At 38.7% G+C, this 24212-nt stretch overlaps 2 protein-coding genes across 3 annotated transcripts in view; one reads left to right on the top strand and one right to left on the bottom strand.

Moving 5' to 3' along the window:
* The window catches only part of LOC120745664 (protein FAM214B), a 28810-nt gene extending 16622 nt beyond the window's left edge, over positions 1–12188 (top strand). For both annotated transcript variants that reach the window (XM_040050716.1, XM_040050717.1), the window contains exons 2-10: positions 3743–3921; positions 4169–4399; positions 4740–6048; positions 7138–7196; positions 7897–7996; positions 9794–9952; positions 10702–10770; positions 10891–11096; positions 11360–12188. In XM_040050716.1, the coding sequence (XP_039906650.1) occupies positions 4894–6048; positions 7138–7196; positions 7897–7996; positions 9794–9952; positions 10702–10770; positions 10891–11096; positions 11360–11513 (1902 nt within the window). In that variant the 5' untranslated portion in view covers positions 3743–3921; positions 4169–4399; positions 4740–4893 and the 3' untranslated portion in view covers positions 11514–12188. The remainder of the gene's footprint in view (positions 1–3742; positions 3922–4168; positions 4400–4739; positions 6049–7137; positions 7197–7896; positions 7997–9793; positions 9953–10701; positions 10771–10890; positions 11097–11359) is intronic.
* A 2296-nt stretch (positions 12189–14484) lies between these two features.
* Positions 14485–23504, bottom strand: naaladl1 (N-acetylated alpha-linked acidic dipeptidase like 1). Its single transcript, XM_040050715.1, has 19 exons — positions 23141–23504; positions 22817–22989; positions 22279–22400; positions 20708–20827; positions 20094–20286; positions 19864–19957; positions 19665–19769; positions 19311–19396; positions 19105–19224; positions 18942–19027; positions 18747–18810; positions 18558–18625; positions 18090–18178; positions 17412–17505; positions 17010–17091; positions 16560–16733; positions 16255–16342; positions 16059–16151; positions 14485–15419 (listed from the first exon to the last, which is right to left on the bottom strand). Exons 1-19 carry the CDS (start codon positions 23338–23340, stop codon positions 15242–15244), a joined length of 2229 nt encoding a protein of 742 aa, XP_039906649.1. The 5' UTR covers positions 23341–23504; the 3' UTR covers positions 14485–15241.
* Positions 23505–24212: the final 708 nt, after the last annotated feature.

Below are 24212 nucleotides of genomic sequence, written 5' to 3'. Positions count from 1 at the left end.
TCTTTGGATCCCAGTTGTTTATCAAAATGAATAGGATCAGTGAGTATCCTATCTCACTGTCCTTTTGTTGTATTGGAAAATTATTTCCTGATTTAATAATAGGCAGATTTCCTTTTAATGTTTTTCCATGCATGACTCAGTCTGCTGTTGCTTTGATCCAGATCTAGGGCAGAGTCAGACAAACTAAGCTTTTTGTTCAGCAATTTTAATTTATTTTTGTCATCCTCTTTAACATTTTACTACTGTGTTTCTTAAAACTATACTCCTACTATTTTAAGTTCATTTTAACATGGATTTGAAGCAAACTGAGTAAAATAATATTAACTTCAGTTAATTCATGACTCATTAGTTGTTTGGGTTTATTTATTCTAAGTTTTGTTTTTTTTATTACTTCATATCTTTTTTTCTTTTCTTTTTTTTAGCTTATTTTAAAGATATTAAATTTATTTTATTCTAGTTTTTATTTCATTTTTGCAATATTTATGTTGGAAGATTTGTCTGCATTCAACCATTTTCAAGGAGTGTGTTGTTAGAATTAAAAAATTATATTTGAATATTATTTTTTTAAACATTGTTTTTCCATTTTATATGCTCTGAACCAACTGGCCTCATAACTGCTCGTTAATATGTAGCCATGAACGTGCCAGGTTGCCCCTGACACTTGGGGGTGGGGCTCTATTTATACCATCCTCAAGGTCTTTGGTTTGGGTTGGCCTCTCTCGGTTCCCCTCATCCTTTATCTCTTTGCTTTCTCTGACCGCTGGTTGCTGTCAGGTGTTTTTAAGTCTTTTATCTTTCATCTTGGCCTTTTTAATCTCTTTTGTCTGTTTCTGAATGCAGATAGATTTATAGGCAGTGCTGCAGAAGTTATGTTGTTTGCAACTGGCTCACCAGTGATAGGCAACATCTTTATTACTTTTAGCAATGCATTCTTAGTGAAATGTAAGAAATTCTTTAAAAAACAAAAAGTTTAATTAAAAAAAAAAAAATCTAACAATTCTTGTGTGGTGATAAAAACTCATTTTATTTGCTTATATTTTGGATAAGAGTTAATTTGGACATTTTATAATAAATTGCATATACTTTACGTGGGCTTTTACAGTCACTATAAGTACAGATTTTTGCAATCTGAACTGTGTGAGAAGCACACAGTTCAGATTGCATAGGTCATATGAATTTTAAGCAGATCAGATTTAACCTGTAGATGTGAATATGGTTTTCATAGGTTCTCTGACCTGAACTGGCACCATATCCAGAAACCTGAGACATTTTTGGGGTGAAGCCAGACCTTTCCCTCCCGTTGGTTACTGGATTAAGCCTGAGAAGGGCTGGGCAGCATCTGCCAGACTCCTGCTCGTTCAAAATAAGGTCAAAAATCAAGTGGGATCCTGCATAGAGCCAACTGGGCTATGCAGTAGGCTATGACTATAAATACTGTTGCTGACTCTTCTCTCATCCCCCCCGATTGCTGTGTGTGTATTTGTGTGTCTGTGGGTATAGTTATGTGTGATATAATTACTCGCAGTGAACTTTTATGATGTCTCTTTATCTGACTTGGTAAAAACACCAGGTCTGGTTTGGCACTCCCTACTCAAATATCAACAAAAACTTGAATGACCTTGGCTAGCAGGATTTATATTGGAAATGTCCTGTCATGTCCTCTTGCTCATATTTTCCTGTTTATAGTAAAGAAATCTCACACCAGTATGGGTAGTTTGGCTTGTAAAGAATCAGATTGATCTACTTTGTTATGTGTACATCTGTGTTTACAAACACTTTCCGCTTATGTTGTTTCTTACTGACATGCTTATTAGCAGCATATTGGCTGTTTATTAATCATCTGTTACATTTTTTTTAACATTTTTAGTGCCATTAAGAGAGAGTTATTATTCTTGTTGTGTTGTCACCTAGATTTGTGTTTTATGCTTCGTTTTTGAACTTAGGCAACATTACAGCTTTTACATAAGCGGCCAATAAAGTTACAACCATTCATACTTGTGTATAGTGTGCCAGCATTGTTCTGCACGGTCACTACCAAAACACTAGTTGGCGATATAATTTCTGTCTTTGAGCTGATCCATTTTTTTCCCGATTGATTTAAATGATGTCGGCAGAAGTAAGTTATAGTGTAGGGTTTCAGTAGGGTTTGCAGTTATGATGTGCCTTTGGCATAGATTTAACACAAAATAAATCCCACTTAAGATCCATAGTGGGCAAATTATATTAAGACTGTGATTTATGTGGAGCAGTTTTCGTAATAAAAGAAAATAACTAGGAAGTAACTGGGGAATACTCTTGATGGTCTTATAGTTGAGCTAATACATATACAGGCTGAAAAGCAACTACATTAGAATGTTTACTTAGTGTCACCAGATGTTTTGATGTAAAAATAAGAGAAGCACTCGTCTTTATATGAAGCTTGTGCAGCCTGGGGTTTATTTTTTTTCAAAGTAAAGTAATCCATTCTAACTACAAAGGTTTCACTCCTGATCATGTGATTTGTTGTATGAAGTCATGTATGCCATTAGATTAGATGTTTTGTGTATATATATAAACATCTTGTAATGTAACACAGCATGAAGGTTTAGTGAATGTAAAATTTGTTTTTTAGAGCAATAAGAAATATAATACAGTACATGCTCATAAATGTTATTGTTCAGTAATTCAAACACCTGCTGAAGGTCAAGAAGAGTGCAGCCAGTCATATCATTAGATAGTATAGCCTTTGGGGGGATTTTATTCAGCATCCAGTTCCAGCATTGGAAACATTACACCCGTATTTCCCTGTACTGGAAAATATGCATGAATACTCCAGTTCTTTTTTTGTTGCTTGATCTTTAGGATTGTGTCATCACTTCTTTTCACGTTACAGATTTCTGCCTGCGTCACCGCAGTTTCATCATAATGTTTTAAATGCAAAAAAAGCTGAAGTACCTGGTTTCTGTAATGTAGGTCTCAGTGGGAACCAACTATACTTCTCTTTTTATATGAGTGCCAGGGGAAGAAAGTCAGATTAATGTTCTTCATTTTCAAGCTTTGAATAAAATATCCAAGCATTTAATTGAACTATTTTTGATAGCTTGATACAACATAGGCCTGTGTCACAGTGGTCTGAAATTTTTAGTTGGCTGGAGAGATTTAATGGAACACTGCTATTTTGCAATGGTTCCCAATTTTTTTATATATATATATTTTTTATTTTTTTGACAAGCATCTTTAGTCCCCCCCCCCCGCCACCCCCTACACCCTTGCACCCCCTTACCCCCCCTGCACCCCCTACCATCCACCCTGTCTCCTTCACTCTCTCTAGCTCAGTGTGTCTTTTTCCCTCTTTGTGGCCAAGCACAAAGGAGTCGTTATCCTTGGACTACTGGTTGCCACGGTGACGGCTCACTGTGCCCCCGCTCCCCCACATTCCCAAATTGTAGTCCAAGTAGGTTTGGAAAGAGCTTCCCCTGGCCTAGCATGATTTAGTGTCAAGTTAGCTCTCCGAATGACTCCTCCTCATTTCATCCTCAAATGGGATATTTTTTTTATACAGATAAGAGAGTGATTAGACAATTTTTAATCTGTTGACTTTTTGGTAACATAAAATTAATAGTAAAATATATTAAATGGCCTGCTTTTTAATTGCTTTATGCTTAAATATCGACATTCTAACTTACCCGCTTCTAACTCTCTCTCTCTCTCTCCTTCTCGCTCCTAAATCTGTAATTTAATTTGGTGTCCTGCCTCTTCACAGATACTGGGTGGAATGACCCTGTCATGATGCCTCAGCCATGCCACATCTCACGCCTAGGTGACCAAGGAGGGCGTGTCTGGCTTTCAGCCAATCACAGAGGGAAGCCCATTAGAATTAGTAACAACTTTGAGATATTTCTCCTCAAGAGCCTGCTACATCACTGACACTCTCCACCACTGGTAAATTTCAACCTTTGCTGCTCAAATCCAAATCTTATGTCTTTTGCATACAAAGAAGCATTAAGTGGTCCATTGTATATTTACTAACATGGTTTCCCAAGCTAGGCTGTAGTACTGAAAAGGGAAAAAAAGCCTTTTTATCCTCTTAAATTTGAATCAGCAACTTTGACTATAAATACATATACCTGTAATGATGCTGATTTCTTTTGTCACTGACAAGAACACTGACCTTTGTATTTTCTCTCAGGTCTTTGCTCCTGTGCCTACCTCCTTCGCTCCGATTTGTTCTTGACTCCTTGGTGTTTCCTGTTCACATGTTCTGGGATACTGGCTTCATTTTGTTGAGAGCTGCCATGGAGTTAGATGGGTTCCTTTAGTATGCTGTTAGATACAGCTTTCCGATGTTGTGCCAGATACAGCTTGTCCACACAGGGAGAATTGGACAAGGACGGGCACAGAGATGAGCTGTTGTTTTCAGGTACTGGCTTGAATATAAGTCCTCTGGCTTGGTGGCAGGGCAGCCAACCCAGCCAACTAAAACTAAGATAGTAATCACATTCTTTTAAAAATTTGTTAAGCCATTGTGTCTGAACTATTAGAGGCATGCCTTTTCTATGTAGCCAGGATGGGATTTTTAGCATCCCTGCTTAACTGTTTTTCTTTTAAAACTTGAGTCTTTTAATAATTTCTTTTAAAACAAAAAGTTGGTTAAAGTTACTTTTCAAATGTCAAAGAGCCTAAATTACAAATATTACAAAATAATCTCTGCTTTATTAAACGTTTTCCTGAATTGTAAAATTGTCTGTTGTTTCTCTCAGGAGCTTTGTGGCCAAGTGTCCTGTGTTTGACATCACTGCAAGAAGTATAGGACTTACCCCTCCTGTGGATCATCTTGCTCTTGCACTTGTGAGGATCTACTTGACCTTGTTGCACAAAACTTAGTTTAGACTCTTATCCTTCAGCCGTCAAAAGATGCGGCACATTCACGTTGAGTTAGCCCACAAAAAGGCTCCACTAGAACTTCCGGCACAGGAGGGGGACCTGCCTCCCTCTTCACAGGGCTTAGACCCTGGTGTCAGACCGGGGGCACCCAGGCACCTTGACCAGGAGGAGTTGAGACTCCAAAAGGTCTACCAGCTCTCTATTTTCTCTCAGTTGGGAGGATTTACCACCGCCACAGAATCCCACACTGATGCCCAGCAGAGGCCTATTCGATCAGGTGTGAAAAGGGGGTTAGAGGAGCCTCAGTTAACTCATAAGCGCCCCCACCTGGGGGACTCTCCAGACAGGGAGGGGCTTGAAGGAGGGATGCTGTGTGGGCCAGTCACAGCTCAAGGTGCAGGAATGGGGTTAGCTGGTGGGCCTAGTGGATCTGGTTCTCTGTACTCTTGCATGCAGATGGAGCACAAAGACCCAGAGGAGGGATTGTTACCCAGGTCTCCACCCCTTTCCCCTACCCACAATCCTTCCCGACGCCCAGCTCAGTACAATCAAGATAGGCCATTTCCTGACGTATTTGCTCCACTCTCACCTAAATCAGCCCCAATGTGTGACCAGGGTCATTCCCTTGGAAGCTCAACTAGGACAGAGATACCTAATGGGAGCCGCACACAGACCCACTCACTAGGTAGCCCTGGAAATGACAGCTGTAGTAATGGGTCATCTGGAGGCCAGCCCAGCCCCCACATGTATGAAATGTCCACATATGAAACTCCTAACCCAGCCAGCCCAACCAGTCCCCCAGGTCCTTTTTCCCCACCACACCATACAGAGCTGCAGGAACCAGGGGAGGCAACAGAATGGGAAGTTGGACTTGAATCCTCCCCACCTGAGCGAAGTGCCACCCAGGCTGCCACCTCCTCTAACGGCCTGGCTTCCTGTGAGAAAACTCCTAGCACTAATGGCCACCGTCTCTTTTCTGGAGGCCACTGGCCTGCCAAAAAGAGGTTGCTGTCTCCAAGCGATACAGGGGAGTCGTGTTCAGAAGATGAGGGACCCTCCACATCGAAGAGAAGCAGGCTGTCATTGCTCGCTCCAGGACTGGGGCCCGCTTCATGTCGTAGCACTGATGCTAAAGCTGCCCCTTACTGGAACCACCTGCTGCCCTCTGTTTGGGACCGGCCTAAGGTTAGCACACATCATCTTTATCATATGTCATATGTGATTAATGAAATGCATTTGAATAAGTATAGGTAAGAAATCTGCTAGTCCTGACAGTCCTGTATAAGGGCTTGAGGTATTAAAAACACAAAAGCTGAGAGAACAACTAAAGGTAAAAAGAATGAGGTGATGGCTGGCTCATTATCATGCCACGCTGGAACAGGGAGAGCAGCTCCAGAATAAAGCCCATTCAGGGAGGGCCCATTGTTCCCCCACATGAGTATGCTGTGTCTCTCATGCACATATGTATTGATACATCCTGCTTAAAAATGGTTCTGGAATTGAATTTTTTAACACTGGGAGGCCAGAAAGTGCTTTGAGTTTGTGGTATGGCGAGTATGCTAATGGTTGCAATAGGGTTCACTAGTTTCACTGGTTTCATGCAGTAGTGGGATCATTGTGACTGCAAGTGATTAGTGTGTTTGTGTAGCAGGGAGAAACAGATAGACTTAAGAAAACACAAAACAAAGTAGGAAAGGGAATCAGTGACAGATGAGGCAGAGTTAAAGAAAAGCAGCTAGGATAGACTGTCACAGGCAATATTTCAGTAAACAAAGGCTGGAAATAAGATATTTTAGGTCATACGGAACGGTGGGACAAGATAATTTTCAAAATGCCGTCTTTGGATTTAACCAAATGTGAGTACGAGCTGACAAGCTGACAAAGAACTTCTAGCTCTGAAGGGAGCAACTATAACCAAGGATTAGCTAGTAACGATAAGTTAATGATGAGTGAGAGATTTTCTGTGAGAAAATGGCTAGCAGGCAGCATGGGTTTGGCCAGTGGCGAGTCACCTGAGAATAGGGTGGCCTTTATGGTCATCGGAAGCCTGGAAATGGGGAATGTATGCATGCGTGACACAACAACCACTAGTCAGTGCACAGTAAGTAGGACACCTGAAATATGTAATTACACTTAACAATTTAGCTCACAGGACCATAGAAAAACAAGCACTCCTTTATGATTATGAGTAGCTTAATGATAAGTCAGGATGTTAACAGACGGAAAAAAAAACAAATCATACTCTTTCCTCTATTTGTCTTCACTTTTTTTTAGACCTCCACAGACTGCACAAGATCAGGAAGACGACTAAAGAATGGACTGCGGTTAAAAAGGTGAGTAATCCACTCCATTTGTAGTCAAATATTAATATTAAAGAGACAGCATATACTAAAAATGAATTTGGGCTGTGTTCAGACTGAACGTGAAGAAAAATATTTTTGGAAATCCACAAATATTTGTGCGTAAGAGTCCTGCAGTTTGGCTCACTTTGCTCCAAGGCCTCTCCTCACCGTCCCAAAGTAGAATCATACAGCTGCAGTTGCCCAAAAACTGTAATAAGGTTTAGGCCCATTTCTGATTGCCAGGAGAATCCACAGTCTATGGCTAAAACTGAGCAGAAAGTCTTTCACAATATTTGGAACTTGCACTGATGGATATTTCCCTCTATTCAAAATGTCTGATGCAAATTTGTGTCAGTCGGCATCTCTGAATAGACTTTGTAAATGCACAGCGCTATTCACATTTGGTCTGAAGACTCTATTAACTGTTTTCACCCACCTACACACATGCGCGCACTTATCTATAAAAACTCTCAGCCAATGTCATACTGACTTCACCAAAATCAACATTGGGAAAGGAAGTGGGAGTTCGAGCAGGTCTTCTGTTGTTTTTTAAATTAAAGGGTTTGTGCCTGTACTCGAATATTCAGACGCACTCGGAGGCATGTGACATATTGGTTAAGACTAAATTAGTGTAATCTTAACCACTAACCACCGGTCTCTTTTGTGTGTGTGTGTTTATGGTCATATTCAGTCGGCAGCTGCGCAGCAGCAGTCACACAGACACCGGCCGTTCCACACGTTCCAGTGGGCCTACATCGTCCATCAGCAGATCCCTGCTCGGCAACTTTGAGGTGCGAATTCTATTTTATTACTTGCAGCAAAAGCAAAACATTAACGAGGACCAATTATGATTATTATAATAGGTTCCCCATTATCTTCATGCATCCTGTCAGCTCATCCTCTATCTGACAGCAACAGTTTTAGCTCTTCTCACTTAGAAAGTGTCCTCCATTTAAACCATTTATTCTTACTGCTTGCCTTTCACAAACAGAAGACTTGAGCTTCTTATGGGAGGAGGCTGCTGTGCCTAAGATGACCATATTAAAGATATTTGCACTTATTGACATACTACACAGCCAAGAGTAGAAAACGTTTTTCTGAAAATGAGCATAAAGAACACTCAGAACGTTTGTCTTAAAGGAATTCCTTGAGCGTACACTTTAGCCATGTTTATTATCCACCAGTGTAGTAGTGTATATATGACAAAAACCAAGCTGAAACATAATAGGTCTCCTTTAACTAGTGTAATATGTCCCACATGGAGATGGGGATAATCTTGGTTCTTCTTTGGCAGCATACACTTGGAGAAACCTTTAAGGTACATTTTTGCAATGTAATGTAATTCAGTACAAATTGTAACCTGTAATTCCAACTCAAAGCCATTTGGAAAAACAAAACAAGAATTTTAGTGATTTTTTTTTTATACTTCTCCCCATTCATCTACACAACTTGGGGGAAAGTGTTTGTATCACAAGGTTTTTTGGTTTTGTTTTTTAAAAAAACACGTGTAGTTTTAAGGAGCATTTGGGAGGACAAGTCCACACGCTGTAGCCTCTGCAGGGCATGGCCATTTTAAAAGTGTGGCTCTCTGCCAAAACAGTTTTTCCTGAATCCCCCTTAGACAGGAGCCAAGTTTCTCAGCCTTGACAGGCTAAAGCTTTCAAAAATGCAAAATCCACATAATATAAACCCGACAACCTGCAGTCACAGCCCGAAGGTCATGTTTGACAACTTTGGTGGAAGGAAAATGCGATCTTTAAAAAAAATACATATAATAATTTGTTCTTTAATTAAATCCAACACGAGCTGGAATTAATAATAAACCAGAAGAAAGTAGTTTTACCACGACTGCAATGACAGATTTATTTTAATTATGCCCTGACAGTGGATTTTTTTCGTACTGATGCACCTAATACGGTGATCATTTGCATTTTGTAATCTGTATAGGGTTCTGTTTAGACAGTTGTGATTTATTATTGACACATTTTTTTTTTTTAAAGTGTTTGATTGTCTGCATGTAAGAGGACTTGGCCAATTAGGCAGTTGAAACAAGGATAGAAGCTGGTTTACGATGACAGGTGTTCTCATGAGAACACTGTCAAGATGTTACTTTTGTTTTTCACTACAGCCTCTACATTTAATTGTCAATGATGAGAAATCCAGAGTCAAGACTTACTATTGTAATGCTGAAAATATGTTAACCTCATTCACATATTAAAACTTTAAAGACATTCATAACAATTGTGACAAATGATTTTTTTTTTTTTTTTAAAAAAAGATGGATTCTCAATCTTAAGAGTTTCATTTGTTAATTAAACAGACAAATAAATAAATAAATGTTGCTGTTTCACAGTTTTATGCTTTTATGCTCACAGTGTTGCTGGTAAACAGATGCATATTTTAACACTGTCCAACTGAGCTTTGGTTTCAATTAAAATAAACAAATGAAATGTGGATCTTTATGGATTTCACAGTCATGGGTTTATCTGATTCACCACCCAGTTTGACTCGTGAGTCAAATTGACATTTACAGTTTTAATAGACTCTCTAAGTCTACAACCCATTTCACCTTCTGTTGTGCTTCCCAGGAGTCCATACTGAAGGGGCGATTCTCCCCCTCAGGCCGAATTGAAGGCTTCACAGCAGAGATCGGTGCCAGCGGCTCCTACTGCCCACAGCACGTCACCCTGCCTGTGCAGGTTACATACTATGACATCTCAGAGCACAGCGCACCCTCACCCTTCCTGGTCAGTGTGTGTGTGTGTGTGTGTTTTGTGCTATGTTTTTATGTTGTTGTGTATATCCTTAGTCAGGAAAGAAAAAAAGATAAACGAAATGTTTGCTGTGGTTTGTTGGTTGGGGAAAAAAATAAACCCAATTTAGAGATCAGAACTACCAAAACAATGCGCGTGTCTGATTGATGTTGATTTGCCTCTTCACAAGCAGATGTGGAAAATGTCTTTCTGTGCATATGCTACGATGCTGTTCTTCAGTTCATCGGGAAATAATGTACATTTATTGCATATGCCAAGAAAGCATTTTAGCAGTGTTATGAGGAAGCCCTGATGTGCTTTAATCCTGCTGGAAAAATGGAAAAGCAGCTGTTTCACTTTTTAGATTAATTCCTCGTTTCTACTTTGATCTGCGGTGTATAGTGAAGGTCAGGCCTCCTTTGATTCACTTCTTTGAACTCTTAATTTGACTTTCCATGCAGCTGCCTTTACAACTGCACTCTGCTGCAGTAGTTTTAGAGTTCATCAACTTCATTTCTGAATTTCCTTTTTTTTTGGTTTTACATGTGTTATCAATACAGATATGCAGATTTCATCTGTGTTTTGGAACAGAAATGGAAAACTACTGCTGTCATACTGCTGCCACCTACATTTTATTTCATGGCGCATAGTCTTCGTGTAGGTTTTAAGTATTAAAATGTTACAGATTATTTCATCATTGCAGTGACTGAGGATATGTATTCTGTGTCTCCTTTTTCTCACAGGGGGTAATATCCCTCGAACCTCTTGGAAAGAAAGGATACAGCATACCCAAAGCAGGGACCATTCAAGTGGTAATTTTATGATCCTGTCATGTTTATACTTTTAAGGGTCACATATCTGTAATTATTATAGCTAAACCATTTAATTAAAATCATGCTGAGCTATCTCATCTATTCCTGTTGTGTCCTCAGACCTTATTTAATCCCAACAAAACTGTGGTGAAGATGTTCCTGGTGACCTACAACTTTAATGACATGCCTGTTAATCATATGACGTTCCTGCGACACCGCATCTTCTTGGTGCCAGTAGAGGAGGGAGCTGAGGGAAAAGGCGAGGCGTCTCCAGGAAGTGGAATGCTAGATAGGAAGAAGATTCTCTGCTACCTTATACATCTCAGGTACAACTAAGGTTTTATATGCGTTTTGCTTTGTTTTTTTACTTTTTATGCCAGAAAAGGCTAAAATGCTCCATTATCATGTGACTTTAAAAGCTTAGTTGAAACGTCTATATACTAAAACATTAATAAAACTTTGTGTTATATAAATTTTTCATTGAATATTTAAAAGTTTTGCAACCTTTTTTGTGCTTTTAGTCATATTCTTGGCTCAAGTGGAATGTATTTGTTTTGCCAACCTCTGTTTTTGGTCTGACTTTTCTTAGATTCCAGAGCTCCAAATCTGGAAAGATATACTTGCACAACGATATCCGGCTGCTATTCTCCCGCAAATCCATCGAAGTGGACACGGGGATCCCATATGAGCTGAAATCTTTCACCGAGGTGCCAAGAAACCCCAAATACTCCCCCCGTGTGTGATCCCAGCTTGACCTTTTGACGTTCCGTAATGCCAACGCAGTCCCTCGTGTGCTTCCTAAAGAGGAGAGGGGAAAGTGACTTCTAGAATATTGGATATAAAATTTTGAAAAGACTCATGAGAAATACCAGAAGCACAGAAGACACATGTGCACATATGTCACAGTGTTGGTATTTGGAAAAGACCTGCTTTTTATGCATTTATTCTCCACTGAGAGCCCACATGCAGATCGAAAATGTCACAGGAACAAGCATGGGTTTCTTTGCACCTTCAGTTGCTGAAAAGATGAAATCTTGGTGTCAGGGCAGTCTAGCATGGATGGTATTAAAAGCAGGACTTTTCCAGGACCTTAATCTGTTTAAAAGAAAAAAGTAAAAAAAAAAAAATGCACAAACACTGACGCAGACACACAAACACACACCAAAACAGACTGACAAGACTCATGCCCGGGACATGATACAAGCATAACAGCAGAAACACTTCTGGTGGTGACTCTGAGTTCAGTGTTAACATGCATGCCTTGTGACTTAAACACCTGAATTTTCCTCTAGTGCCGTATCACACTGTCCTTCACTCTGCCTGCAGCTCCAACTGCCTCATTGGACCAATAATTGTAACAGCAATTTCAAAAAAGGAAAAGAAAAAAAAAAAAGCCGTAAACAACAGTCCCATCCCCTGATCGTGAGGGTTATTTACCTTCTGAGGAGCAGAGAGGAGATGAACAGAGACACAAACACTAGTGAAAGCAAGGGCTGAAATTGAATCGGCCACTTTGATTGGATGTCTCATGTACAACACGACATGACAACAACACGGCGACATGATCTGACCAAACTCAGGACATTTGTTGAAGAAAGGAATTCTCTTTTTTTTGTTTTGTTTTTGTCTATCTGTCACGGTACAGACCACTGTGTATACATGCGAGTTTAAAAAAAACGAACAAAAAAAACAACGAAAAAACTAAAACTTGGGAATCCACTTCATTGTATGTAGCCAGACTGAGGGACACTGTGCTGTTTTCTTTTCTTTTTTTTTTTATTTACTCCTGTTTAGATGCTGTTCTCTGCAGTCAGATGTTGGAGCAGAAATTGGGGGGGAAAAGACAAGCTGTAGTTTTGTTTTTCTTTTTTTTTTAATTTATGTTTTCGCAAATGTCTTAATAAGCAATATGCTGCACAAAGTAGAGTGTGTTTTTCAGCCAGACAAGCTTTCTCTCTGGAGGCAGAACAAAGAAAGCAGAGAAATGAGGGTGAGGGAGGGGAGGAATAATGAGGGAGGACGGGTTGTGGGGTATTTAATATGAGAACGGGATAGTCTATGTATATTTAAAATAATAAACTCTGCGACTGGCAAGTAAAGCCCCAGCGTCGTCTCCTTGTTTGAATGGCATTGCGAAGACACTTCGTTTTTATAACATTATGGCTGATGTTCACACTCATACTGACTTTGCCATGTGAAATGGTTAAAGGTCGGGATGTAACTATAGTCTATATCAAAAGTATCTGTGAAGGTTCTCAGTCATCCAGGTCATCGTAGTCTAAGGAGCTTGGAAAGAAAAGCGTCTGGACTTCTTTAGGTTGCTTGAAGACGTTTCACCTCTCATCCGAGAAGCTTCTTCAGTTCTAGGATCAAAGGGACTAAATAAGTCCAGACGCTTTTCTTTCCAAGCTCCTTAGACTATATCAAAAGTAGTTTTCCTCATCAGTTACAATGCAAATGGGATGTTTAAATAAGGGGTTGCACTCATTGATAATACTGTCGGATTTATCACTGCATGTCAGGTGTTCAATATTTACTCTCAACTGGCATTGCAGAAAGTATTCAACTTTCTGGCAGATCCCTCTCTAGGGTTTATGAAGAGTGGTCTGAAAAAGAGCATTTCTCTGTTTCCCCGTATACTATATAGTATACGGGGAAACAGTTGAGTAGAGGTCGCAAAACAAAGCCTGAGCATAGTTATTTCATCCATCTGAATCCAACGCTTGCAAAGTGTTTACTATCCTGCATGAGAGAATTCTTCAAGCTGTAATGTGCTGAGTGGCTAAAAACAGACTGCCTTTGCTGTTCTGGGCAAATCTGCAAATATGAATGTCAAACTCTGTGAATGCTATTCACACAGCACTACTGAAGGAAAAAAAAAAATCCATGGCTTGTAAGTATTCCCCTGGTAAAAATACTGAAGAACCTCTATATATATCACACCAACAATACAAGCAGTCATTCCTGAAATACACTGGTTATAGTGTGGGAAGATTTTGGAGAGGAGAAAAAAGTATGCAGTGATCCTACACCTTATTCAGGAAAACACTGAGTGTCTGCACCTAAAGAGTTTATTTGTGCTACTGCTACTGCCTATTACCTCTCCCAAGGTATGGGCTGCCAAAGGTAGATCTCCAGAGATTTTAATCCTTCCTTACGGTGTCAATAAATACATTAAAATTAATGTGGGGGATTCAAAGGCAGCTTGCCTCTTTTCCACATTGGTTTGAATGCATCTTTAAACATCACAAAGCAGACAAATTAGATTTACCTCCGTGTAACTTACAACAAAGCATATTGGATGGATTAAATGAGGGTGAATAACACTGTTTAAATTTTAACCAGATTTTATAATTTGGCTAAATTCTTTTCAAAGAGACTTCTTTGATTTTCTTTCTTGTTTAATACATTTGCAGTTTCAGTTTTGCATTGTGAATGAATTCCTGGAAGAATCCCTGAAGGAGAACATGTGAAAGTACCTCTTCAGCCTGTTTCACTGGGTTTGCAACACTTGTGTCAAAGTATTTTTGACCCCTGCTGGTAGGAGTCAGTACTGCAGCTCCACCATAGGCACTGGCAGGAGGCCTATGGAGTGCTCAGGTTTTCATTGACTTGTAGCTTGTCAGTGCGATTCAAACTAAACCACGTATAGATAACTTCAGAATTTCTTTTCCAGCTGTACCTTGCATACAAATGATGTAACCTCTTTAAAACTCAGATCATCATCTTTTATTTTATGCCGATTGCCATAAAATCCTTTATAACTCTTATGTTGCTGATAGGGACTCATCACACAAACCTTTGCACCAGTATTTCTGAGTAAAATTTTTATTGCTCCATGTGCCATTACACCATCCAATAGCATCAATGGAAGTTTTTTAACCATTCCTTTATGGGCCTTAAATCCAGTTTACAATACAGCATTCTCTATGTTTGTTTTTCCTAATTATGAGACAGTTGAGAAGTTCAGGGGTACAACTTCGTGGGGCGCTTAACAAATGATAAAGTCTTGGCACATTCTCATTACATATGTTCAGCTGTTACTGTTGTGAAAATATTACTGACAAATGTGTGGGAGGAAAATGGCACCATATGCTCAAGACTCAAAGCTTTCTTTTGAAAAGTAAAGACAATATTTATATCATACATTTATAGGATACAAAACCTAGTTTTCTACCAAAGAAACCAAAACCATCTTTGCATTTGTAACCAAAAGAGAAAAATTAAAACTGTGGTCTAATCTCCTTTGATAAGATGTTCCTGCCTCATGGTGACTAGTGCCCCAAACACATTTGCCTTTCAAGTTTTCTTTCCTCCATTTTTATTCATTCATTTCTGAAAGACTGCATAAAGTAATCAAAAACAAAACCAACCTCTGTTAACAACAGCTGGTATAGTTAATCTTGCTTAAAGCCATTGGCATTTTGATTAAATTCCTGAGTTAGTGCAGTTACTTCCTCCAAGTTTGAGTCTACATGTCATCAGTCAGTGTGCTGGCGGCACCCAGTATGGCTTGGCTTAATACTGACAGGTGGTAGTGAACTTTGTCCCAGTCGCTGGCCTGCCCTGATGACTCAGCATTAGCATAGGCATCAGCTAGACCTGGGAAGGTTTGTTTGCCAGCACTGCTTGAGGCCCAGATAACATGCCTGTGTAACACACAACAAAATAAAGATTAGCTCAACAGTGTTATCAAATGTGTTTCTGAGTTACAATGAAACAAACAATTGCTGTCACTACACTTGGTATCTCTTGTCAAAAGACTACTAAATGTAACAATCAACAGAGCGTAACAGCGGCCGGCCAAGATTTAACCTACCGGCACTGCCATATTCAAATCACTAGTACTGTTAAAACACATTGTCTTAATTCCATGGGTTTACCTTCTGCATATTGTTCACTAGCTACTCACAATGGCTCCTTGCCCCAGAAATGCCATACTGCTGCATTCCATGATTGTGTATCACTGTTACTTCTTTCACTATAGGTATTAACAACTATGCCAGCTCCAGTGGCTCCATAGACTTTTGCTGTTTGTGGGGGTTAAAAAGTTACTTAAGGCCTGAGGCCTTATCCTGGTCCTATTTAAGATAGTAGGCATAACCACTGTAATCATGTCTTGATTAACATGTTTTATTAACAGTGGGACTTCACTAACCCCCACAATCCTTCTTCTCTCATTGTGTACTGTGTCCTGTATGACACAGAAGACTCCACTAGGCACTATAATTTTATTATTTTCCAAAGCCACAGAAATCTCTGTGCAATCCACTGGGCCACATTCTTACCTAAATCCATATTTATCTGGGAAAGCCAGAGGGTCCAAGAAAGCTCGATCCAGAAGCATGAGTTGGTCATTGATCCATCTAACCTTAAGCGGCCTGAGGAAAAAGACATGGTAAAGCAAAGGGGGCTGGTATTCATTTCTGTTTGGATGGATGTGGATATGACTGTGCACATACTGTATGTAATGTGTGCACCTACGTTTCATTTGCCAGGTCTGGACTTTGAATCACCTTCTCCAAATTAGAAACTGCAGCACGAAAGCTGGTCACTGCATGTTTAAGGGGTTCTGAAACGAGATACAGATGATTTCAGTCACCCAGTGATGATTGTATTCTTTTATTCTCTCTAATTACACTTGATTATTGGGGTAGAACATAGATATACAAGACAAAACATAGATGCACAAGACACTTTCAGAGGGTATCATTAAAGTATAAGATGTGTTACCTAGCTCCAAAAAGATCCCCTCCCCCCACATCTCTCAAAAGATCTCCTGTACTTACCCATTGAAATGTTCATAGTTTTAAGTTTGTGCTCATATAGGTTCAAAGCAGTGTTGAGGTATTCCTCCAGACTTTCAGCATAGTCAGCGCAGTTTAATGGCAGGATCAAGCTATCAGCCAGTCGGATCAGGACATTTCCTGCAGTCCTGGCTACAGCTTGATGACCGACAAAGCCTACAAGAGAAGGTATGAGCTAATGTTATAAAGGAATAATTTGATTCTTTTCAGCTAATTATTTATTTTCAGTGATCAAATCTGAAAACAGAAAAACCACAACTTAGAAAATATTTTCTTGAGAAATGCAACGCCTTTTTCTTTTTCTTCTATTGCTGGCAAAATATTTTCCTGTCATAGCACTATGACAGGTAAGGGGTTAGACAAGGATTCATTTATTCTACTTACTGTGCAAGAAGTAGACTACTAGGGGGGGAAAAAAAAAAAAATTCTCACCAGGATCAATGTACTTTGAAGCATAGTCAAAAGTGTCATATGCTGTGTGATATGCAGGATAAATCCGAGCATTTGTTTTAGTCTGTGTGAAGACAAATATATATACAATAATAGTTACAATATTATCTTAATGCGCTCAGTTAACACCTGCCTTCTCCTAATATATGTGAATGCCAAAATAAAGCACTTTTTGCAGCTTATTTTGGTTTAAAATGTACAATGAACAACTGGCTTCAATGACCAGAGCATTTAACTGTATCTATCATTCTTATTTTTAATACACAATCAGTACACGCTAGTTAAAGCACATTTACTGCGACTGCACAAAAAGGCTCTAAAAGCAAAACTGTGCAGTATTATTCTGTCTATGTGTCAAATCGTGCAATCGTACATCTTTAGTACCTTGTCATATGTGTATGACATGTCCATGGAGGTGATTCCTAGATAATGGCTGAAGGGAGCATAATCACTTCCTGCTCCTGTCAGATATCCCATCCTGTTGAAAGAAGACAGAAAACATCACATTGGGAGCACATTCTGAGGTATTTCAGCAGAGAGACATAGGATAGAATTAAATATGAATATATAATGAAAACACTGCAAAATTCTGTGAAAGTACATATCACAAAGAAAGTAGGACTTGGCCAACCAAACCAACTGTCTGTTAGATCATTTAAATGATTATGACGACATAGAACCAATAAAACTAAACAAAAAATCGAATTCTGTATCTCATACATTATTGTGAATACACAAAATATGCAAATTGCATATCTTAATTGCTTCTGATTAGGCTTTTTTGTTTGAGGAGCGTTTTAAGCTCAGATTGTGTTTTACAAGTCTTTTACATTCTAACAATGAACCAGCTAACACTACTGTGGCCACTGGTAATTTATTAAAAAACTAATATGTTTATATCTGAAACATGCGGAATAAAATCTATGATGTCAATATAATATCTAGTTGTTGTTGTTTTTTTTAAACTTTCAAATAGAGACAAGTGATTTTGAATAGAATCCCAGACAACTGTTCTTCCAAGATTCAATGCAAGATTAACAAGATATGGCTGCAGTTTATTACCTGGGAATTAATCCATGGGTGGGGCTGGTTTTGTTTGTGTACTGTAACCAGTTGTCATACACAGATTTTTCGTGGCCAGGTGCTTTCACCTAGAAAACAAAGGTCAGTGTTGCAGTAATTCATGTGATAAATAATCCATCTTGATTGACAGACTATTGCAACGTAAAGTCGGAAAGATACTCTAGAATAGTCTAGGACGAGTAGAGATTTTTGTAAAAATGGATAAGTGCCTATAAATAGGACCAATACCTACAAGTACGAAGACCTATCAGATGCTTATTGGGTTCAAGTTTCACTAAAATCTAACCAAAATGAGGAAACGGTAACGATTCTTGTGAATAACGGTATTGGCGCCTCACTATCACATAAGCTCATTGATTCTTAATTGATCCAGATTAGCTAAAAACCACACTTCTGAGCAGTAAAAGTCTTGGTTTTGTCTAGATAGTAGTTAGTCAAAGGGCTCACCTGTTTTGCAGCTTTAAAGATGACATTCTGCATTGATGGCATGCCTGAAGCTCCGAGAGTAGCATTAGCTGAATAATGCAAGACAACAATTGTTTTGCAAGAGCATCACTATTAAACCTATAAATTCATCTTAGGTGGAATACATTTAAATTTACTTCTGATGTACAGGTGCAGTGTGGAGCTTCTTACCAAATACTGCAATGTCCACATTTATGTAAGCAACACTTCGTTCACTGAGTGCTGCAAAGTATTGCTGGAGCAGAAACAAGAACGAGGTCAAGTGTAGAAGAATGTGCACTTTATATCTTTATATCTTTAACACAGATGGCCATTTTACACATTGCTTGGAGTTGTGGGTAGTCTTGTGGATAAATTGCAAATCACCTCTGTGTATTCTGCAGACCCAATAAGGCCAAACTCCTCAGCTCCCCAGCTTCCAAAAATAATGGACCTGCGAGGCCTCCAGGTGCCTACAATAGAGAGCCACAGAGGTCAGCCTTTATCGAGAACTCTATACAAACAGTCATTCATTCCAGCTCCTCCTCACCCTGTTTGACCATCTTGCCCAGCACCCTGGTAATTTCCAGCATGACTGATGTGCCGCTGCTTGGATCTATCGCGCCATGAACCCAACTGTCCCTGTGGTTGCCGTATATAACATACCTGTCTGTGGATATAAACACACCACTTACACAAAATAATCACAACATCAAAACAGCTGATCTTAAATTGCCGATCCAACCTTAGTCTCACCCGGCTCCACACTTCCTCTGATAAAACCCATTACATTAGAGGAGGGTTTCACCTCTTCATAGTTGTAGATGTCCAGTTTTACATCACTGACATGAAAGGCAACACAGAAAAGGGACAAAGAGGCTTTAACTGCTGCTCCAAAAACATGTATTTGTATAAATGGAATTGGTTATTCAAGTGTAAATCATCTGACATGAAATTGTATAGTGAATAAAAATGATCAAGTTGGCTGGCAATTAAATGTTTACTACACTGATTCTAAATTATCTAATTGAATTATTCAAAAATAGTTAAGTTGAAAAGGTCTGTAAGGTTTTTTACTTTTTAAAACTTTTTACTTATACTGTTTGTTACCTGTTGGTGAAACTGGATGTAGGTTTGAACCCTGGACCACCAAAATTGTAGGTACAGTTGAATCCTCCTTGCCATGCATCTGGAGCTGGTTCTCCTCCCAACTCACTGAAATGACCAATGGAAAAAATATATTATTAAAGTAATCATCACCTTTGTTAGGCTGTATCAGTTACACATGCAGATCTATCTTGTCACAAACCAGATCAATCGATAGGCGTCCTCAAATCCGATTGGTTGAGTTGGAATAGGAGGAATGCCTGTAATGTCTGTGGCATTGATTCTGTATGTTTCCTCTGTAAAATAAATGATTACATTTAAGAATTGAAATAATAAAAAAGGAATTAAAAATGATTTGAATTTCCATAGTGTATGTGTTTGAAGCTATATAGCTTGTATCTTTTTGGCGTGTGGAGAAGTGCAATGGTTAACCTTTGGCAGCCAAGTGAGGTGTCAACAAGTCTCCAAAGTCAATGTTGTAGGAACCTCTTTCCACGCCACTGGGTGGCATGTACCAGGAGTGAGGATACGTCTCATTGGCATCTGACATGAGACCGTCGTTCATGTCCAAAGGATCTGTATAGACAAGCACTCCAATGACGCCATATGGTGCTGCATTGATGGCCTGGATGAGACACATAATGCATTTTGTAAACAGTAATTTGTTGGTTTACACTTTTATTCTTTTATAATTTACATTTCAGTTGTCATCAAACCTGTCCACTCTAGAGGAATTTAAGCTGCAAAAGTGCTATATTAATAAAGTTAGAATTTACTAGAAGTGTGTGGCGGTAATCTTCTTTTTTTTTTTTAGTTCACGTGATGTCAGCGTATCTTAATATAAAAGTTTGTGACTACAGAATAGTGTTTATGTAGATTAGATAAAACAATTATGCCACTTGTTAAAGTAAGAGTTTGAACTAACATGTAACTAGTGGCAATAAGAATTAACCCTGTTGCTTAGTTGATGGTTTTTGCTTATAACCAAACAAAATTGGGCTTAAAATGTACAAATCGGTGATTTAATGATGCATTCTGAAACTCACTTTAGCCGATCTTCCTGCACCACCATATTTGGTGATAGCAATAGTTCCTCTGAGGTCCACTGTCTTGCTCAGTTCGCTGTAGTCACTTGGCTTCCCCTGATTGGCATAAACCAATTTCCCCTAAAACCATGAGAAATAGAAACGCTCTGTGAGCAACAGAAACTCAAAAAAGTGAACTGATATGAAGAAAAGGTGATTTAAATCTTTCTGTAACCAAATTTTAAAACATTTAATGTTTATGTAATGGTCTGTTAATGCTCCTCTTTTATTTGCCACTTACATTTTGTATCTTTGCTAGTTTGCTTCCTGTCTTTGTCTTTTTTACCCCTTAGTCATTGTCTGCCTTTCCCTCATTGGCTCATAGTCCAGAACACTGTTATCATCAATATCAATCTGGTATCAATCTGGTTGTTAGTAATCAGTTTGTGTACTTCACAGAATCACTGTATGTCCCTGTTCGAACCTTTATGTAGCTCTTGGCATTCAAGTGTTTTACTATTATCTTAACTTTGCTTCAGTTTCCCCTGACTTTACTTTTGCTTTGCATTTTGCTGCCACCTTCAGTTGGAGTTTGTTTGCTTGCATGTATTTTGTATTGTCTCTGAGGAAAGTTTTTTTTTATTATTATTATTGTGTGTTCTGCATTCATAAAGTGAGTCGGGCTAGAACAGTCTATTTTCCTAATCAGGGTATCATTTTTTTTACTGCCATGAGAAAGCTTGACAGTGATACAAATCTTTACAGACTGGCTCTTGACGTTTTGCTAACGCAGTCTACATCATAACTCGTGAAATTATCAGTACTTGGCAAGTCTATGAAAGACATTTTAGCCTTGAAGTGGATGTTGAGAAGTTTATGGCACCAATAAACAAGCGCTATTGCCTAATTTACTGAAAAGTGTGGCACTAAAATAATCTGTGACTGTGGTTGTAGCATATTCATTCATTTATTTATTTTTCCATTCAATGTTAAATTTTCTCATAATTTTTGTCAGAAGTAAATCCCATCTCTTTTACACCTGGAAATATTTGTGTCACATACTCATTCCCTGTTTGTTTTTAAGGTTTTCACATAAACACTAAACCCAACACTGTTAGCTTTTGTTGCACGGCAACTTAATCCTTGTTCAGAGCAGAGAATTTTTAATCATCTTTCTTGAATATACAGTCATGTAGCTGCAACAGTTAAAAGTATACTGACTGTATTTCAGTAAGCATACAACGTGCAGCCTCAAAGGTTACAACAAGTAAGCTAATTATGACTATCATGTGATTTTATTATTTTATCATTCTTTCAGTAATTTAATGGTCAGAAATGGTGTAGGAGTTCCATAGACACAGAATATTTCAGTGTTTGTGCACAAACACACAATAAAACACTGGAGGTTTCTTTGAGGACTGTTTTGCCAGATTTTCCCATTTCAGAAACAGGATGAAAGCTGTTGGTCAACTCTGTTTGGTTAATGAGAATAAAGCAGATATTTTAAATGTAATATAATTGATGTGTTTTCAGTGGGATTTGCATTTATAAGTTAAATTTAGTGCTTGATGCGTAAGGCTGTAGCTTTTTACCTTTACATGTCCTGCAGGGGAGTATGCTGCGTACGGCTGAACCACCTCAGGATCGCTTTGGTCCGGAGTGTAAGGCTTTTCTTTTTCTCTTATTGTGTGCAGCACCGTATCGGTTGGGCTCACTGAAATTAACAAGTCATGGTGAAAGGTCTGTTTGTGAGACATCAGGGCGCTTGCAGATTGAAGAGCTTCTCAGTGTTAGAAAGAGTGTTAAATACAGAGAGTGGATAGTTTTAGCTTAATACCAGTTTTCTTGGTATGTTGGATTGAGTATGGAATGGAACTTTCTTAAAAGACAAAATACATATGTATGGAAAAAAATATACAATATAACCAAAACGTAACAATGTAAAAGTACTTAAAGGATTTTGTCTTCCATGGAATAATCCTATGAATGCTGATGGAGCAGCTTTCACTGTAGTTAATCATACCGCACAAGCTAACTAAACCATTCCTTCTTATACTGTAATGTTTACTTTGACCAAGATAATGTAACCATTCCCTCTGTCATCATGCTTTTCACAAGCATTTCACTCACCTACAGTGACTGTATTAGGGTTATTTTTGTCAGGGAAGGACAGGTAGACCCAGTACTCCTCTCTCCAGGCCTTGTCTAGTCCAGTTTCAGGGTCTTGCCATCTCTTAAGCATTATCTGTACAGTCTCCTCATCTCCAGCTGTGGTAGCCATATGGGGCACTTTTGTCAGGCTCCTGTGAAGGAAGATGAAAGATAAAACTTCAATGGCAATTTAGCCTTTGAAATACTTGAATGAATGGTAATGGTATTAAATTATACTCTTTGGATTTTAAATGAGGTGCTGGTGAGATTTTATAACATTGTTTAAAAAATAAGGAAACTGACCTGAGATTTTCCTGAATCTGAATGTTGTCCACCTCCGACATGAACTTCTCAATGAGGCTCTCATCCACATCCTTGGCCACATCTTTCAGCCACGATGGTGCAGAGGTGCCGCTCTTGGCAATACCAAAGTGACCAATTAGGATGCCTACGGTCAGTACGGCAGCACCACACACAACCCCAATTATCACCTGTTTTATCATACTCCTCCCTGAGATGAGATCCTCCTGTGAAAAAGTCTCTTTGGACCTGAACCCTGACAGTGAGTCTTCCCCAAAGATCTTTTTTTTTGACCTGTAAGCTTTTTATGAATCCCGTCTTATGTAAGACAGCATTGTTAATTCCTGAATGTAATGACAGTGCAGCCCCTGCAGTCTCCTCCCATAAGACATGGTCATTGTAAAGTTTACTCATTAATGTTTGCAGATGCGATGGACTTTATCCCTTCATGTGTAAGTGTGTGAGGGGACTGAAAATCATTTATTTTCAATGTTTGCGCACCTTTTTCTTTTTCTTCTTTTCTTTTTAAACATGTCATTCTCAACTCAATTCTCAATTTCTTAACTTAATTTCAAGTCAATTTATGTATGTATATTTATATTTAAAGAATTCTTCAAGTAAAAAATATATAAGAGTTAGCATGTTGTTAAAATGTAATTAAAAACTATATTAACAATATAAAGATTACAAGACAAACAAAAACAAACAAAAAATATCACCAATAAAGGAAAATCCACTGAAATCGTTAAATCCACGTAGGGTTTAATGCCGAAGTTGTACCAAAATGGGAATGTCCAAATATTCCTAATACACAAGAGATGAGAGACTGTTGCCTGTGTCTATAAATAATGAATGAATGGATCTTGTGAGACTACGGTGAGTTATTTGGTATCAGTACTAAATAAACACAATCTTTGTTGGGACTAATGACTTTCATGCATGACTTCCTGTTACTTAACTGCATCATGATAGCACGCCAAAAAAGGAACCTGAAAGAATCGAATTTTATGTGGAGAACAAAAAAAAGTACACAGTAACGTGGACCGATTAAGAAAATTGGTCACATGGAATTAGA

Source organism: Simochromis diagramma, unplaced genomic scaffold (assembly GCF_900408965.1).
Source record: "Simochromis diagramma unplaced genomic scaffold, fSimDia1.1 OVJJ01000131.1, whole genome shotgun sequence".
In the NCBI taxonomy this organism is placed as follows: domain Eukaryota; kingdom Metazoa; phylum Chordata; class Actinopteri; order Cichliformes; family Cichlidae; genus Simochromis; species Simochromis diagramma.
This window is presented reverse-complemented; position numbering and strand designations above follow the sequence as displayed.